Source organism: Antennarius striatus, chromosome 4, assembly GCF_040054535.1.
Source record: "Antennarius striatus isolate MH-2024 chromosome 4, ASM4005453v1, whole genome shotgun sequence".
NCBI lineage: Eukaryota > Metazoa > Chordata > Actinopteri > Lophiiformes > Antennariidae > Antennarius > Antennarius striatus.
Window position 1 is genome coordinate 21,630,980 of NC_090779.1, and position 16,093 is coordinate 21,647,072.

General features: G+C 45.0%; 2 protein-coding genes and 1 long non-coding RNA gene across 6 annotated transcripts; 1 reads left to right on the forward strand and 2 right to left on the reverse strand.

The window, feature by feature from the left end:
- Positions 1 to 423: 423 nt before the first annotated feature.
- LOC137593910 (prosaposin receptor GPR37-like) lies at positions 424 to 6,290 on the reverse strand. Its single transcript, XM_068313015.1, has 3 exons — positions 6,155 to 6,290; positions 5,035 to 6,031; positions 424 to 3,872 (listed from the first exon to the last, which is right to left on the reverse strand). The coding sequence occupies exons 2-3, from the start codon at positions 5,959 to 5,961 to the stop codon at positions 3,039 to 3,041; spliced, it is 1,761 nt and encodes a 586-aa protein (XP_068169116.1). The 5' UTR covers positions 5,962 to 6,031; positions 6,155 to 6,290; the 3' UTR covers positions 424 to 3,038.
- Positions 6,291 to 6,953: 663 nt separating this feature from the next.
- On the reverse strand, positions 6,954 to 15,582 carry pot1 (protection of telomeres 1 homolog). Of its 3 annotated transcripts, none has more exons than XM_068313012.1 (20): positions 15,536 to 15,582; positions 14,202 to 14,335; positions 14,011 to 14,083; positions 13,783 to 13,871; positions 13,216 to 13,323; positions 12,563 to 12,637; positions 12,138 to 12,264; positions 11,823 to 11,953; positions 11,414 to 11,707; positions 11,176 to 11,331; positions 10,761 to 10,945; positions 10,366 to 10,451; positions 9,672 to 9,698; positions 9,263 to 9,419; positions 8,862 to 9,070; positions 8,617 to 8,752; positions 8,236 to 8,318; positions 7,919 to 8,013; positions 7,684 to 7,789; positions 6,954 to 7,262 (listed from the first exon to the last, which is right to left on the reverse strand). In XM_068313012.1, exons 2-20 carry the CDS (start codon positions 14,319 to 14,321, stop codon positions 7,096 to 7,098), a joined length of 2,424 nt encoding a protein of 807 aa, XP_068169113.1. In that variant the 5' UTR covers positions 14,322 to 14,335; positions 15,536 to 15,582; the 3' UTR covers positions 6,954 to 7,095. The 3 variants fall into 3 exon arrangements, with proteins under 3 accessions (XP_068169113.1, XP_068169112.1, XP_068169114.1); XM_068313011.1 differs by having other exon boundaries at positions 9,672 to 9,728; XM_068313013.1 differs by lacking the exon at positions 6,954 to 7,262 and having other exon boundaries at positions 7,683 to 7,822; positions 9,672 to 9,728.
- LOC137593911 (uncharacterized) lies at positions 8,179 to 10,907 on the forward strand. 2 transcript variants are annotated; one of them, XR_011035191.1, is made up of 4 exons: positions 8,179 to 8,429; positions 8,942 to 9,093; positions 10,285 to 10,434; positions 10,769 to 10,907. It is a non-coding gene; the product is annotated as an uncharacterized lncRNA (long non-coding RNA). The 2 variants fall into 2 exon arrangements; XR_011035192.1 differs by having other exon boundaries at positions 10,667 to 10,805.
- Positions 15,583 to 16,093: the final 511 nt, after the last annotated feature.

Consider the following 16,093-nt stretch of genomic DNA (forward strand, 5'->3'; position numbering starts at 1 on the left):
CGTCCAAATATCGGTCCTGTTCCAAGATTCTTATGACGTTGTGACATGAATTTAGATGTCAGATGGTTTGCTGAAAGTGATAAAACACAGCTGATTAATTTTGATGCTCCCTTGACTGGCTGGTATTCTACTTGCATCTGAACATGCTAATGCTAAAGTACTAGAAAAGGCTACTTTAATGAGTAGTCTCAATTACCTGGTATATCAATCATGCCTATTAATATTCTAGCTGTGTATTTAGTAACATAAGAAATTTCTAAGTATCAGAAGATTAAAACTGAAATACTGCATCTTACCTTAGTAACATGTTCATATATATTATTAACATAAAAAATGTAGCATTGCTGCTGACATGCTCCAATCCAATGCATAAATACTCATGATCAGTTTTGGAGCACTGGCGATTTTTTTAGCAAATACAACAGATCAGATCGGAAAGAAGTGACAACTCCTTTCACTGCACACGAGCCTCGGTCGTGGTACTGTACTGTTCCCTCCAGCAGCCAGCTGACAGGCAGACTCCTTCCATCGTCATGACAACAGCATGAGGAGACAATGGAGCGCTCTGTCCTCCTCAATTGGACGGTTGATGACGAAACCATGACGAGAAGAAGAAAAAAAAACACACGCTGAAATATGCTGAGCATGATGCAGCAGTTAAAAAGTACTCCAGGAAGACAGGACTGTTTTTCGATTTTATTTTTGTTTATCATTATGGCAACTAAATTAAAACAATATTCATCCATTCATCTGTTCTTCCATCTTCAGCTGCTTATCCAAATCCAAATCGCACTTACACTTTAGTCTATAGTAGCTGAATTGCAAGCGGGAAGCAGGGTACACCCTGGACAAGTCACTGGTTTATCACAGGGCCACACAGAAAGTCCAACACTCACTCACACTCACACCTACAGGCAATGTGATGTCACAAACCCACCTACGTTACATGTTTTTGGAGGTGGGGGGAAGCTGGATAACCCAGAGAGAACCCACCCACACAGGGAGAACATACAAACTCCACACAGAAAGGAATCAAACCCGGAACCTTCTAACTATGAGGCAATAGTGCTGCCTACGTACATCTCTCATCACATCTCTCTTTTTCTCAACATAAAATAAAGTGATGCCTGATTTAATTATCCATCCATCTTCTTCCGCTTATCTGGGTCGGTTCGCGGGGGCAGCAGCTTAAGCAGGGAAGCCCAGACCAATACAGAGTCCGCATCACTGCAGACGCTGCACCGATCTGCCCCTCGATCTCCCGTTCCATCGTACCCTCACTCGTGAACGAGACCCCGAGATACTTGAACTCCTCCACTTGGGCGCTTCACACTCGGCTGTGAACCGCTCCAGTGGGAGTTGGAAATCACGGCTTGATGAAGCCAACAGCACCACGTCATCTGCAAAAAGCAGAGACGCAATACTGAGGCCACCAAACCGGACAGCCTCAACGCCTTGGCTGTGCCTAGAAATTCTGTCCATAAATGTTGTGAACAGAATAGGTGACAAAGGGCAGCCTTGGCTGAGTCCAACCCTCACTGGAAACGAATCCGACTTACTGCCGGCAATGTGGACCAAACTCTGACATCGGTCGTAGAGGTACCGAACAGCCCTTATCAAGGGGTCCGGTACCCCATACTCCCGAAGCACCCCCCACGGAACCCCCCGAGGAACACGGTCGAACGTCTTCTCCAAGTCCACAAAACACATGTAGACTGGTTGGGCGAACTCCCATGTCCCCTCAAGGACCCTGCGGAGGGTGTAGAGCTGGTCCACTGTTCCATGGCCAGGACAAAAACCACACTGCTCCTCCTGAATTCGAGATTCGACTTCCCGTCGGACCCTCCTCTCCAGAACCCCTGAATAGACCTTGCCAGGGAGGCTGAGGAGTGTGATCCCCCTGTAGTTGGAACACACCCTCCGGTCCCCCTTCTTAAAAAGGGGGACCACTACCCCAGTCTGCCAATCCAGAGGCACTGTCCCCGATGTCCACGCGATGTTGCAGAGGCGTGTCAACCAGGACAGCCCCACAACATCCAGAGCCTTTAAGAACTCCGGGCGGATCTCATCCACCCCCCGGCCCTGCCACCGAGGAGCTTTTTAACCACCTCGGTGACCTCAACCCCAGAGATAGGAGAGCCCGTCTCAGAGAACCCAAACTCTGCTTCCTCACGGGAAGGCGTGTCGGTGGAATTGAGGAGGTCTTCGAAGTATTCTCCCTGAGTCACAACGTCCCGAGTTGAGGTCAGCAGCGCCCCATCCCCACTATTTACAGTGTTAATGCTGCACTGCTTCCCCCTCCTGAGACGTCTGATGGTGCACCAGAATTTCCTCAAAGCCGTCTGGAAGTCTTCCTCCAAGGCCTGACTGAACTCCTCCCATGCCCGAGTTTTTGACTCAGCCACCACCAAAGCTGCATTCCGCTTGGCCAGCCAGTACCTATCAGCTGCCTCAGGAGTCCCACAGGCCAAAAAGGCCCGATAGGAGTCCTTCTTCAGCTTGATGGCATCCCTTATCGCCGGTGTCCACCAACGGGTTCGGGGATTGCCGCCACGACAGGCACCGACCACCTTATGGCCACAGCTGCAGTCAGCCGCCTCGACAATGGAGGCGCGGAACATGGTCCACCTAGACTCAATGGTCCCCCGCTTCCCCCGGAACGTGGGTGAAGTTCTGCCGGAGGTGGGAGTTGAAACTCCTTCTGACAGGGGATTCCACCAGGCGTTCCCAGCAGACTGATTTAATTATCTGAAGTTTAAAAAAAGATTTGTAATCATATCTATATCTACAGTATTAAAATATGTCATGAACGCACAAAAACATGAGTGAGAAAGGAAAACGCTGTAAACTAATACCGACTGTTTCTTCATACCTAACATTCTATAAACAGTGAAGTCAGTACTCTAAACTCAGCGGTTTGAAGTTCATTTCATTCAAGTTTTTTAAAAAATGCACCTGATATGTCAACATGTCCACTAATCAAATTCATAGTCAGAAGGTCAGAACAAGCTCCACCCCTTACTCTCTGAGGTCCGACCTCAGCAGCGTGTCCCCCCTATGGGGTAAGAAGCGGAGTTGGGCGTCTCCCGGCGCATGGTGTTAAACGGTGACAGCTCCAACTCGGTGGTGGGGCATTCGTTATCGTTGTCGCTGGCGGCGGTGGCGGGTGAACCGTGCGAGCCACACTCATCGCAGCAGCAACAACAACAGTCCAGGAATGCTTTGGTGAACGGCTGGCACAGGAAGAACAGCAACACCGGCGTCACCGCAGACTTACAGAAGAGCAGCAGCTGGCTGACCAGCTGCAGGATATCCAGAGTCCTCCTGGGAATGCTGGCGGCCATGTAGGCACTGATGATGTTGCAGATGTTTTCTGGAATGATGCAAAAGCCGTAGAGGATAGCCAACGCCACCACAGCACAGTTCATCTGGCTCTCCAGTTGGATCTGCTTCTTGCTACCTCGAACGCAAGTACGGTCGGAGTGACGGATCTTCCGGGCGGTGACCAGCGAGCTGCAAATAGTGAAAAGCGTCGGCAGGCAGAAGTAGCACCCAAAGTACCACCAGAGGCGCGCGCTGTCGTAGGTGAGTCCCAGGACGTACAGTGTGTCTGGGAGCTCGGTGGAGATGCGGACCACGCAGCGCTCACACGGCGTTACGCCTGGCGGGTCGCCGTCCTCGCTGACCAGCTGTCGGAGGAGCAGCTCAGGCAGCGCCAACAGCAGAGCGCCCACCCAGATGACGGCGAGCTTGGCCGTGGTGGACACCCAGTTCTCAATCATCTCGTAGTACATCTGCACGTTGCTGGCGGCGCGGAAACGGTCGATGCACAATGCGCATAATGTGAAGGTCGTGACCCCGAGAGATGCCACCTGAGAAGAGGAAGACACTGGGTTACACGTTTCGTTCTTGTCGGAGATGATTATTCTGGGATTCTTCAGCCCATCAGTGCTCAGGCTCATCTTTCCACTGATGAACTTTACCTCTGAGCCCACCAGCCGCAGCTTCTCATCACCTACATTACCCACAATGCTGCACATAGAAGCCCTGATGGCTAACGTAGCACATCTAGTGCAGCAATAAAGACTCCCGTTCATTTTAATCCTGGTGTTGTTTTGCGTTAAATCCATTAAACAGAGACAACAGGACTGATCTCAGATCTGCTGTTTCTCCTGACATCTGTAAATTAATTCCTGATGTCATGTAGGTCATTGTCTGAAGAGCTGTTAAGAAGATTAAACCCATATTTGGCCTTTTGTTTTAGGCTGCTGCTTGAAAACACTCTAACATGTTCACGCAGCCTAAAAAAAACCCACATATGTGTGTAGAGGTGAATATTTATAACCGCATGAAATCCTAATCTTTACAGCCTCCACTCTTCTGGTGGCAGATTTTTTAATCACAGTTTTGGAATAAGCAACAAGGTTGACAGTTTTGGAATAAGCAACAAGGTTGATCCAGTTCAGACTCAATGGTGTGATGGAGGCGATCAGGTCTGACCCAGCTGGTGATCCGGTCCATCCTAAAGGTGTTCAAAGGGATTGATCTTCATGGATCATGTGTACAAAGTGGTGTTCTGTACCATAAAGTAGATCTAACATGGGAAAAATCTATATTCTACCAGCTCTGAGGCTCAGCAGAAAGTCTATTCAGGTTGAATCTCAGTCCACCGATCAGAGGGGCTTCCTGCTCCTCTGATCCCTCTGAGAGACTCTTTGTTAATCCTGATCTTCACTCTGATTGGACAGAGACCTTGTTATGTTTTCTGATGTCAGATTTAAAGCCCCCCCCCCCCCCTCACAAGAGGCGACACTAAACCTGATTTAAACGCTGATGTCTGGAGTTGCCGTTCACGGGAACAGGAAACTGCATTCCAACATTATTTTCTCAAAAAAACTCAAATTCAGACAAGAATCAGATCCATATCACAAAAACCCAATGGTGCAGGTACAAATACTCCTCCTCCATTTTTTATAAGCCCCTGCCATTCATTCACTTTTATCAATCAAACATCGACCCCTTGAACCCTCTCACCTCCAGGTAGGGGATGATCCTGCAGGAGAACTCCCCGAGCAGCCAGTTCTTGGTGAGTTCGTGGAACACCACGAGAGGAAGGCAGAAGAATATGATGATGAAGTCCCAGAGGGCCAGGTTGGCCAGCAGTGAGTTGGAGATGCTCCTCATGTAGTAGTTGTGACAAACGATGCACATGATCGACACGTTGCCGATGATCCCCACGCTGAAGATGACGGCGGCGATGATGATGACCGCGTACGCTCCGTATGACTCTGCTGTGACCGGGTAGAAGGGGTTTTTCAGCTGCTTCCTTCTGGTTCTCGGGTTCACCGGCCCGAACGGCGTGGAATCGGGGAAATCCGGCATTGGGAATTCCTCTTCATAGTCACTGGTGTTGAATCCAAAGGGGTTAATGAACTCTTGTTCCTGCGCCATCGCCGAGGGCAGAGCCTCCAGCGCGGCCGGAGGGCTGTCCTGAGGGGAGTCGCTCCGCTTCACCCTGCTGGGATTTGCGCTCCGACTTTTCCGCTGATCGTGCCGATAGCACCCGAGACGACCGGTGCGTCCACGCAAGGATAGTCCTGCTGGACCGCAACCACCGCCCCGTCTCTCAACTGTCGGTTCCTCATCCGTGCGCAAAGATTTATCTCCGTGTCCTCCGTTTTGCGCATCGCTTTTACGCACAGCGCGATTGGCTAAGTTTGTCCGGACACCGTCTGAGGTTGACGTTTTGTCCAACCACGAGGCCTTGGCAGTCGCACCATGCGTCCCCCAGTTGTCCTCGCCGGTCACGGTGCGCCATCTCCGGCTTTGGGCATTCCTGCTAGCGGCGGCGGATTCATAATGAGGACTGAAAGTCGTCTTTGTTTTCCTCCAGGGGAACTGACTCGCAGCGACCTCGCTGCAGAGCCACAGACACAGAGTCCTCGAGAATGGAAGCAGCATCGTGTGATTGAGTCTAACCCGCCAGATCAAACTGATGCTCTTTCCAAAGTGATCGATCCATCTCTGGTTTCTGATAATACAACAACAACAACAAAATTAAATATAAAAATTCAAACTGTTAAAGAATATTACGTTTCATTTATTTTCGCGTCATAAAAAGCTTTCAAAAACTTTGGACTTGCATGAGACGCACCTGTCGGGTCTGGGCGGATGCGACTCCAGCCTGGAGGCATCACCTAGGATAGAAAAAACACAGCGGAGAGTTTTTCCTCAGCCTACGCTGGAAAACAGAAAGTAAAACTGCTCTGATCCTCCACAGCTGATGACGGAGGTTGTCTTCAGGTCATCTTCCGCCACGCACAGCCGGACCGGCGTGTTCGAAGTTCAGGTAAGACGCGCAGTAGTGCCGTCGGAGGAGACAGCGCGTCAAAGTCTGACAGAGAGAAAGAAGACCAGTAAGTGGGAAGGGGAGGGCGGGATGGAGGAAGGGGGGGGTGAAGGGGGAGTCAGATGTGGAATCTAGGGGCGTAGCCTGGTTTTCTGAAGTGAGGGGGTCTGCATTTCTACAAACTACTCATTGGGGCGCACCAGGACAGAGCTGCCCACCGCTCTACCTTTCACTGTATAGCGCATGTCTATGGGCCCCTTGTGTGTGTGTGTGTGTGTGTGTGTGTTTCAGGGGCCTGTACACACATATATGCATGTCAAAAATATACTGTATATAGAAAAACACGAGTGGAAAAATAATTCCACCAAGAGGGATTAATAAAGTACATTTACAGTACATAAATTACTCTTATCTGAATTCATTCCATCAACTGTTATTAAAAGCAAAAATCAACAAAACAAACAAAAAAATACTTTTATTTTCAACAGATGGAACAAAGTCTGAAGCATTTACACCAACATTTGTAACCCTTGAACAAGAATCACAACCTGTCTGGAACAAATGTCGGATTCTGTATGAAGCTGCTAAAAAATTAACAACCACATGAAAAACAATGTCTTTTATTTTGAAAAACCAGACAGTAAAAAATTAGATGTCAGCAAACAACTTTACACCTTTCTGCAATATGAACATTTATTCAATTTAACACAATAAATCCAAGACAAACCGGGAAAGGCGTGAAAAGTTCAAACATTTTGCAGTGACGACCTTTGACCTGCTGGGCTGGGGTCAGACTGTGAGGAGGGGGGTTGGATGATGGCGGTGTGGCAGATCTGATAGCAGGTTCGGTGATTTCCTTCATCATCCTCTCCACGGTACGTCGACAGGCACAAATCGAGCCATGGACGACCACCTGAGGACACACAACCATTATCATGTTTCCATAGCAACCAGAGAAAGCAGGCTTTAAATTGTGCCTGCTGACTGGACCTGATAGTTCAAAATACAGATTGTTTTTAGTTGAAATTTGACATCTTTAGTAGCATCAAAGTCTTTTTACTGTAGACAAACAACAATCTGAATTTTAGACGGACTAATATGAAATCATTCAAATTCTATACAATAAAAATAAAGGTATACGAAGATAAAACAACCATTTCTTCTGCAATGAAGATTAAGGATTTTTGATAACAAGACAGTTCGGATTCCTAATGAACATGAAGGAAGGAATAAGTAATCAATCTAAATTATGATCATTTCAGTAACAGTGAAGCTGCCCGCTGAACTAGAGTTTTACATTTTAATAAGTGTTTTAATGAGTTTGACTGTTGTACCGGTGCTGCCCCCTGGTGGACAGAGGGAGTCCATCGTCTGGCGAACGCTGTTCTGAGCCTCCTGATTGGCTGCTGCCTCCTCTGCTGACACTTTGAAGAACAACTCCTGATGACAGACAGAAAACCAGCAATCTCACAGCTGCTGGCGGAATGATAGTGTTGTGTGTTTATTTATTGCCTCAACACACATCACAAACACACGGTAGAAAGAAATGGAACGTAATCGTAAACTCACAGCATCTTTCCACAGGAAGACTTCCAGCGTGTCGGTGGCATCCTGCAGCTCAAGCTTCATCAGCAGGACAAACTGCAAGAGCTGAACCCCCAGGGCTGACGAACCAGGCAACCGGAAATCAACTCCCATTTATTTCAGAGGAAGTTGCGCACCGACCATAGATTTTGAGTTCATTTTTTGTTATTAACCACAAATTACCACATCTAAATACATCAGATGTGCTTTTCAGAGCAGAAGACAATACTGCACAACAACAACATCTGAGTAGTGTGACACATCTGTTCTTCATTTCCAGGTCAAACCCAACTCTCTCTCACCCTCTGCAATGATCTTCACATCGATCTGCTGCCCTCCTGCAGTACACGGATCCCTCACCGCAGCCTTAGAGCAACGCCGACACCTGAACCACACAGAGGAGTCGGTTCAGGTCCATAGCCACAGAACATCCGGAGGAAACAGGAACAGACTGACGGTGTTATTCACCCAATCAGCCTTACTGTGTTACAGTAGGGTAGGAACCATTTCATTCACCACTAAAAAGACATTGACCATCATTTTGAATGTTTGTCAAGAGAGTTGAAGTGAAGCGAAGTCGTTTATGTCGAACGGATCACAAAGAAAACAATTTGTAGATTCCAGCAACTTTTAGAAGCTAAAACTGAGTCTGACTGTAATCTGGTGTGAACGTCGTCTCTGACCCGTAATATCTCTTCCTGCCTCTGAAGAGGAAAGGTGCAGACAGGTCATGCAGAGTCATGTGACCTCCTGATGACCTCACAGGGATAATGTTCTTGTAGTTGGATGCTAGTCGACACGTTTCCTCCAGACTGGAACCTTTAAAAGAGCAGAATCTCACCATCAAGTGTCTCATTTTATGAAAACGCTTTGATTGACAGAAACATGAAACATGGACATGAAAACATGTCTCCTTTAAATTCCTCACCCTTGACGAAGAGGAGGGTTTTGTTTTTGGCCTCACACAAGAGGGTTCTGGGCAGATGAACACTTAGGTCTCCCTTCCAGGACCCCAGGGAACCTGTGGGGATGCTGACTCGCCCCGAGCGCATCCACAGTGGGGGAATGCAGCGTCTGGAATCCCTGGACCCCTCATTGAAGATCCCCGCCACCAGTTCATCATCTGGGACATCCTGCCTGAGATCATGATGAAGAGCCAGGTAAAAATCTTCAGCAGAACACTTTAAAACCAAACAATGCACACTGACAGCCTTGAATTCTAATCTGTACGAGTCCCTAAAGGTCTCATTTGATATAATACTAACAAACACTTGACTGAGCAGAGACACAGCAGATCATGACATCTTTTAACAGAAAGTTCCACCTCACATGGACAAACACTTGCTGCAATAGAGTTTCAGAGTCTGGTGGAGTCTGAGGGGCTCGTAGGATCTGAGCTGGACTCTGACGTGGTGAACCCGACCCGGATCAGACCGTTTCAGCTCCGAGAGCGTCACCAGTTGTGTGTCGTGATGACAGAGTCTCTCTGATGCAGACAGAAAGAGATCAGCACAATCAGTCAAAGAGGCAGTATCGTGTGTGTGTGTGTGTGTGTGTGTGTGTGTGTGTGTGTGTGTGTGTGTGTGTGTGCGAGTGAGTGAGTGTGTCTGGGTGGACGGGGGTCCATATGTCAATACCCAAAATGTTTGAGTGTAAAAGCGGATGGGAACAAGTTTCTGACTTTCTCGCAGAGAATCGAACCCTGACTGACTGTGGATTAGGCTGCAGTGTTTCCTACCTGTTCTGCTCTCCACGTCTTTAGCACCTACATCAGAACCAGAGAAACGATGGGTGACTGGAACAGATACACAAGCATAGAAATAGATCATTAAAACTGGTTGAGAGGTGGTTCAGAATAAAAAGAACACCTGAGGGAGTTCTTTTGGCTGTATTTACTGTCATGATAAGAATGACACCCTTCAGGGTTTCAACTCAACAATGTTTCTGTCTCCTGATGAAGGCCTTGGTAGCTGAAATGCATTACCATGGTGGAACAAATATATATGTGCGTGCATTCGTGTGTGTGTGTGTGTGTGTGTGTGTGTATTTTTAAATTATCTTGAGTGGGTTCTACAACAAATGTAGGACAAGTACATCAACTCTGGCCTTTTTTCTTTACACAGCTGCAACTATCTGACCAGAGGAGTTTTACTATTATTAAAACTGGGTCTGAACCTAAAGGGCAGTAAGTCGATAAAAGCGTAAAGATTATATGATTAGATTTGATTATATAATTATTATATACGATTATAACATGGTTATATCCCAGTGAAGCATGGGCCTTCAGAAGGTCCACTAAAGGAGGCAGATTCCTGCAGCTTCAGTCAATTTGTCCGTTCTGTCCCCACTAGGATGTTCACATTTTTCATCTAGTGAAACGTCGGCCTTCCTGGATACTGGAACATTAAGTCAATGGAGACACCATTTCATACCTCGTGGATACTCCGGCGGAGTGCTCCTGATCTCCAACATCGTTGAGTCGTTCAGGTCGTCGTTCTCTAGTAAGGCCTGAAAAGCTCTGCAGACATGAACGTGAAAAAAAATGTTTAACGAGACATATGACAACACACACAGACACACATAATTAAAGTGAATAAATTGGACTGGACCAGGAATTTTTTCTGTTGAAACATAAATAAATTTTAAAAAATTCTTCTCTAAACCCAACACGTCAACATTTAAATGTTTAAATAAATCTACAGCAGCTGACGGCACACATGTCTGCACCAACAGCGCTTCGGTCTTCTGTGGTCCAATCACACAGCAGAGGATGAAACAGCGAGTGGAAGAGTCAGGTCTACATCTGCCACATTTTTCCTTGCTGTACCTCTTCAGGCTCTGAACGTCTCGGCTACTTTCTGGAAGAACCCGGATCCCCCTGCCATAAGACGTCCCTCCATGCAGGTGGAAAGACAGGGTTTCAACCCCCCCTGATGGGGCAGCAATGAGCCCAGGCACCTTACTGGAATCTGGGATCGCTCGGATGTTATAGATCCTCAAGAAGTCCCCAGGCTGGAGAGGAGGGGTGCAGACAAGCATCAAGAAAGAGGAGATGGGTAGAGCACACAAACAGCACACATTTAGTTTTTAGAAAAAAAAGCAAAGTAAATTTTACAGTGCCAGTTTTAAAAAAACAAGAAAAAATAACATAAGAATGTATCCAAACTCTTTAATGACACTATATGTTCGCGTCTAGGTTGAGGTCAGTTAGTTGACAGTATTGTCTGACAGCGAGTTCTGACCTTTAGCTGTTTGGCAAAGTCCACGTGGTTGTCGAAGATGAGGATGTTAGCGATGAGCCTCTCTCTTTCTGGAGAGAAGGACACCGGTCCCTCAATGTCATCTCGCTCAACTATCACCCTGACTAGACTGTGAGGACACCTGGTTCCATCCCACACCTGTAAAACAACAGAAAAACAGTGAAGACAGTTCATTTTATTTTAGACTCCTAATCTCATCTTCTATTCTTCGTGGTCTCACCCTCAGCAGAGTGCAGGTGGAGTCCATGGGAGCTTTGGCCAGTAGCTGGCAAGTCAGGTCAAAGAAAACATTTGGTTGAACAGCGGACAAGGGGATTTTGGGAACTGTGGAGACAATTCCCTGCTTGGTGGCCCAGGATCTCAGTTCCTCTACGATGCGCCGGTCCTCCTGGTCAAAGTGGAAGGATCGGCTGGAGGTCCTGGGCGCCACGACTTCTCCCACCTCCCCATCAAATGTCACCACAGAGAAACCGTAGGTGTTGATCAGTGTGATGGACTCTTTAAAGGAATGAGTCTAGGCAGGGAAATATGAAATAAAATAACATTTGTTTTAGGTCGTTGCCTAAAACTGATGAAAGACGCATTTTGATTGGGGTAAAAAAAAAAAAGACATTGCTAAGAGTCTGGACCTTGACTCTGTGCATCCGGATGATGTCTCCCTTCTGAAAGATTTCTGGGTGGTCCTCCAGCTTCTCCCGGAAGATGGTGCAGCAGATCATTTGGTTGGACTGATCTATAATCTTCAGGCTGGTGCAGTAGTCTGTGACAAGACGGAATAGATCAGGTTTTGAATATTTCACTGATAGAGATTACCCTGATAATGTATTAGAATATGATGCTAACAATTACATCTGCTAAAATTAGCACAATTGCATGAGGACAAATAAAAAGAGAACAATTTAGCGTGCTAATGTTTGTTTGGTGTGGTGTGGTTCTAAACGGACCTGTACCGCAGGTCTTGAATGGCTGCTTAAAGAAAACCACCACTCCGTACACATTGACCACCACTTTAGGCTTCAGGTCAGCCAATCGTACGTAAGTGTATTTAGGTGCCTTCGTTTCCCTGGAAACCTGAAAGGAACAACGGCGGTAAAGAGATGTTTTGCCAGCTCATGTGAGAAGTTGGTAAACTTTCTTATTGGTTTATGAAAAGCAGAATTATTTGAAAACAAAAGAGTCGCCCCTTGCTGGACACAAGAAGGAAAGCAATAGTAATAAATTGTAATAAAGGGTTCAAATGAACAGGCTTTGACAAAATCCTATGACATGACAACATTCATAATGCCACAAAAAATGAAGAAATAACAATTTAAAAAGTTAAAATGATGAAAAAATGTCAAAAGCAGCTGCAGACAGTGGAGAGCCTGACCTCGGTGGAGATGTCGTAGCTCCTCTTCACAGTCAGCGAGGATCCGGGGTCAGGAGGAGGTCGCTGGCGGAACACCTAACCAACAGCAAAGAGAAGACATTACAGACACCATTTAGTGAAGGAAATAATGACATTACATCCATGGGGATACAGAAAAGGGGATGAACGTGATAGCAGGAACTAGCCTTCGGAAATTGTATGTATAGGCGAGCAATAGAATTCAAGTTTAAAAACATACATTGTTATTTGATATAGTCAAAATTTTGTTTTCATGTCTCCCTGCGATCAATTTTTTCATTCTGCATCACCTACTGTATCTTTAATCCAGTTAAAAATGACACTGATCACAGCCAAACATCTCCAGGAACAATGCTGCTCTTATTTCCTGACACAGAGGTCAGAGGTGATTTACAGTTGACAGAACACAGATCTCATGTTCATACACTGTTTTGTTTGTAGACTGACTTCACACACACACACACACACACCCGCACGCACGTATAGACAAGCACGCACGCACACACACACACACACACACACACACACACACACACACACACACACACACACACACACACACACACACACACACACACACACACACACACAATGTACAATAAGTGTGTGCTAGTTAGCTTTCTAAAGGTCCGCACATAAATGCAGGCGTCGTCTCCTGACAGCAGCAGGTTGAAGGGGTGGAACTTGTCTTTATGAACGGTGGGAGATTTACCCACAGTGAAGCCAGAGACCATCATCACATCCTACCAGTGAAACGAACAGAAACAGCAATAAGTAGAGAAGACTGTCATTGAATTTGAGAGTACAGAAATACGAAAATAGTCGCCCTTCTTCACAGAAGTAGCACCATCTCCATCAAGTGAGATCAATGTAGAAGAAAACATGAAAATATATCTTTTTTTCACTTTTCTGCTTCATTTTAAAACTAATCAAATTTCGCTTGTCCTGTGGGAAGAAAAGGTAAAATGAAACAATACGAGGGGAATAATCACTCAAATACACCAAATACAGGATTTAAAAACTTAAAGTTTCCCAAACACTAACTTTTTAAAAGGTTTAAGATTTTCCAGAAATGTTATAAAAAAACTTCCAGGAACGGCAGTCAGAAGTACTCCTAAACACATGGATGTTTATTTTGAATTACAATTCACTATTTAATGATGTTTCTGTCAAAATTATAGATCTGATGACAGACAACTTACTCCCTGACTGACAGCTTGATTGAAGTGCTTTGCCAGGTCTCCCATTATGACCATGTTAATGGACGGTGTGTTCTGTTGACTGTCTTCTTCTGCAAAACAGATGAACGCGGAACATCGATTTTAAAGTGAGAGGAAAGGACGGAGGATCTAAAATGTGAGCATGAAACACTCCTCTGCTCTTAAAAACTACAAGAGGGGGGAACAAACACACACCGTTTTGACATTTACCTTTGATGACAGTTTTCAGGATGCAATTATCAGTCATTAACGACACCAGTGGACCTTTATGCACCACCATTCCCTAGAAAATATTAAATATTTCATTTATGACAAAGTAAAATGCATTTATCTCTAAACTTTAGGAAACTGTTTCCTATTGAGTTCATTATGAAGTCATAGTCTGTCAGGGAAATCCTCACCTTGACCATTTTGTCGGAGCAGTCAGTGCTGGTGTTGATGAGAGAGATGGGAATCTTGGTCAGGTGTGTTGGTAGGTGACTGTTTGACCCCGCCCCCTCTGACATCACTCGGACAGGCATGGCGAGAAGTTGACCTTAGGGACAAGAACTAATAATAAGTACATGTACACAATAAAACTGGAACACCACATATTTATGCACGATAAATAAAGACATGCCAGACAACTACTAGTGTGTAGAAGGAAAGTTTAAAACACTAAAAACGGAGGATCGAAAAAAACAACAACTGAATAACATGAGGTTAGTAATTGAATAGATAAAAAGGTAAATACTGCAATAAATGAATGAAATACCGACGGAGCACACGAGTGCGAACAGACGTGATTATCACGACTTTACTGATGATGTTCTTCTTTGTTAATGTGACGTCACCATGAATCTGTTTCGTCAGACGTGCGTCACGTACAAAGATGAAGTGATGTGCAAAAAAAAATCTGATTTTAAAACCAACTTTAAATTGTGGTGAATTACAACTGCATTAACAATTACTGCTGACATCAATACTGGCTATATATAAATGTGCAAATGTGTTTTTCTCCAGATAGCGCTATCTGCAGCAGAGCTAGTTAGCCTAGCAGCCAACTTTAGCCAGCGTTAGCAAAAAATATTATCATTATTCAGTGGCAACTGGGAAAGAAAACACTTCAAACTCATTCTTCACACTGTTTTAGTAAGTTTGTGAACAAAAAAAAACAAAAAAAAGCCTAGCCTGGGACTTATTTGCGATTATTTCGTTGTATGTGACGTCAGATGAACTCCCTCTAAAAATCAATCAGTTTTACGTTTTATTGATTCTCTGTAAAGATCTTCAAATGACGGAAGATACCGTTCCGTATCTCATAAATAAACAGACCCTACTGATTAAATCGGCTGACTTGCTAATACATAATACTGCACATTACTAACAATAATATTTTAATTTTTTATTTACCCTCGGTCAATGGAAATTATCAATATTTAGAGATAAGAAACGTGAACACCGACACACAGCGTTATTTGGGATAAGCCGAATTTTCTGTTGCAAACTACAGATTTCTAAAATGTTACAAACGCTGTTTTAGGTGCTACACGATTGTGCCAATAAGTAATGCAAATCAAAATGTCTTGTTTCCACATACAAAAGCACAACGGAGCGTCTTGGCGTCTTCAAACAAGCGTCTTCAATCAATGAACAGCATTTCGAGCGAAGTTAAAACAAGGAACGTCTTAGTTAAATACAGTCGTGTCCAAAGATGGAAGTGTGAATAGACTGGAAGATAAAAACGAAAACTTACAGCTGCAGCAGGACTCCGGTCCGGTTTCCCTCGCTTGGTTTCGAATTGACAGCTACACTAGTGCGCATGCGCGCAGACGGTCAGCTACAGTATGTCAATAGGAGTACCAGACACTGAATGGAAGCCATTCATAAGACTGTACCAAAGTCTAATAAGAGAAAATGTGATTTATAAAGGTAAGAATAATAAATATATTATCATTATTCAATACTTGTGCTTTCAAAGCAAACATTGTTTTCTAATGGGTTGTATTTAATAACACAACTACTGTAAAGTAATACATGTGCTGCAAACACTAGCAAATACAACAACTCAGGAACACAAGTGTCCAAACACTTGACATTTGCAGTGCACATGTGTACACCAGAGAAGCACTAGTATTCTCAATTTCAACCTCCTAACACCAACCTAGCCAAACATATTCAAGGATACTAGTTTCAACCACTTTCCATTGTCCTAAAAACATGTGTCCTGTCTATGTGATGGTCTAGACCAGTTCCTTTTTGAGTTCTGACAAACACTTGGTATTATATAAATAAAAATTGACTTAAAATTAAT

Excerpts from the sequence above, each read along its gene's own strand:
- LOC137593910 (XM_068313015.1), bottom strand. The coding sequence starts at position 5,961 with ATGCTGCTTCCATTCTCGAGGACTCTGTGTCTGTGGCTCTGCAGCGAG. Across the intron at positions 3,873-5,034 it reads GGATCATCCCCTACCTGGAG|GTGGCATCTCTCGGGGTCAC; the intron begins GTGAGAGGGTTC and ends TCCTCTTCTCAG.
- pot1 (XM_068313011.1), bottom strand. The coding sequence starts at position 14,321 with ATGCCTGTCCGAGTGATGTCAGAGGGGGCGGGGTCAAACAGTCACCTA. Across the intron at positions 9,420-9,671 it reads AGACGTGGAGAGCAGAACAG|AGAGACTCTGTCATCACGAC; the intron begins GTAGGAAACACT and ends TGTCTGCATCAG. Across the intron at positions 8,014-8,235 it reads TGTGAAGATCATTGCAGAGG|CCCTGGGGGTTCAGCTCTTG; the intron begins GTGAGAGAGAGT and ends CTGGTTCGTCAG.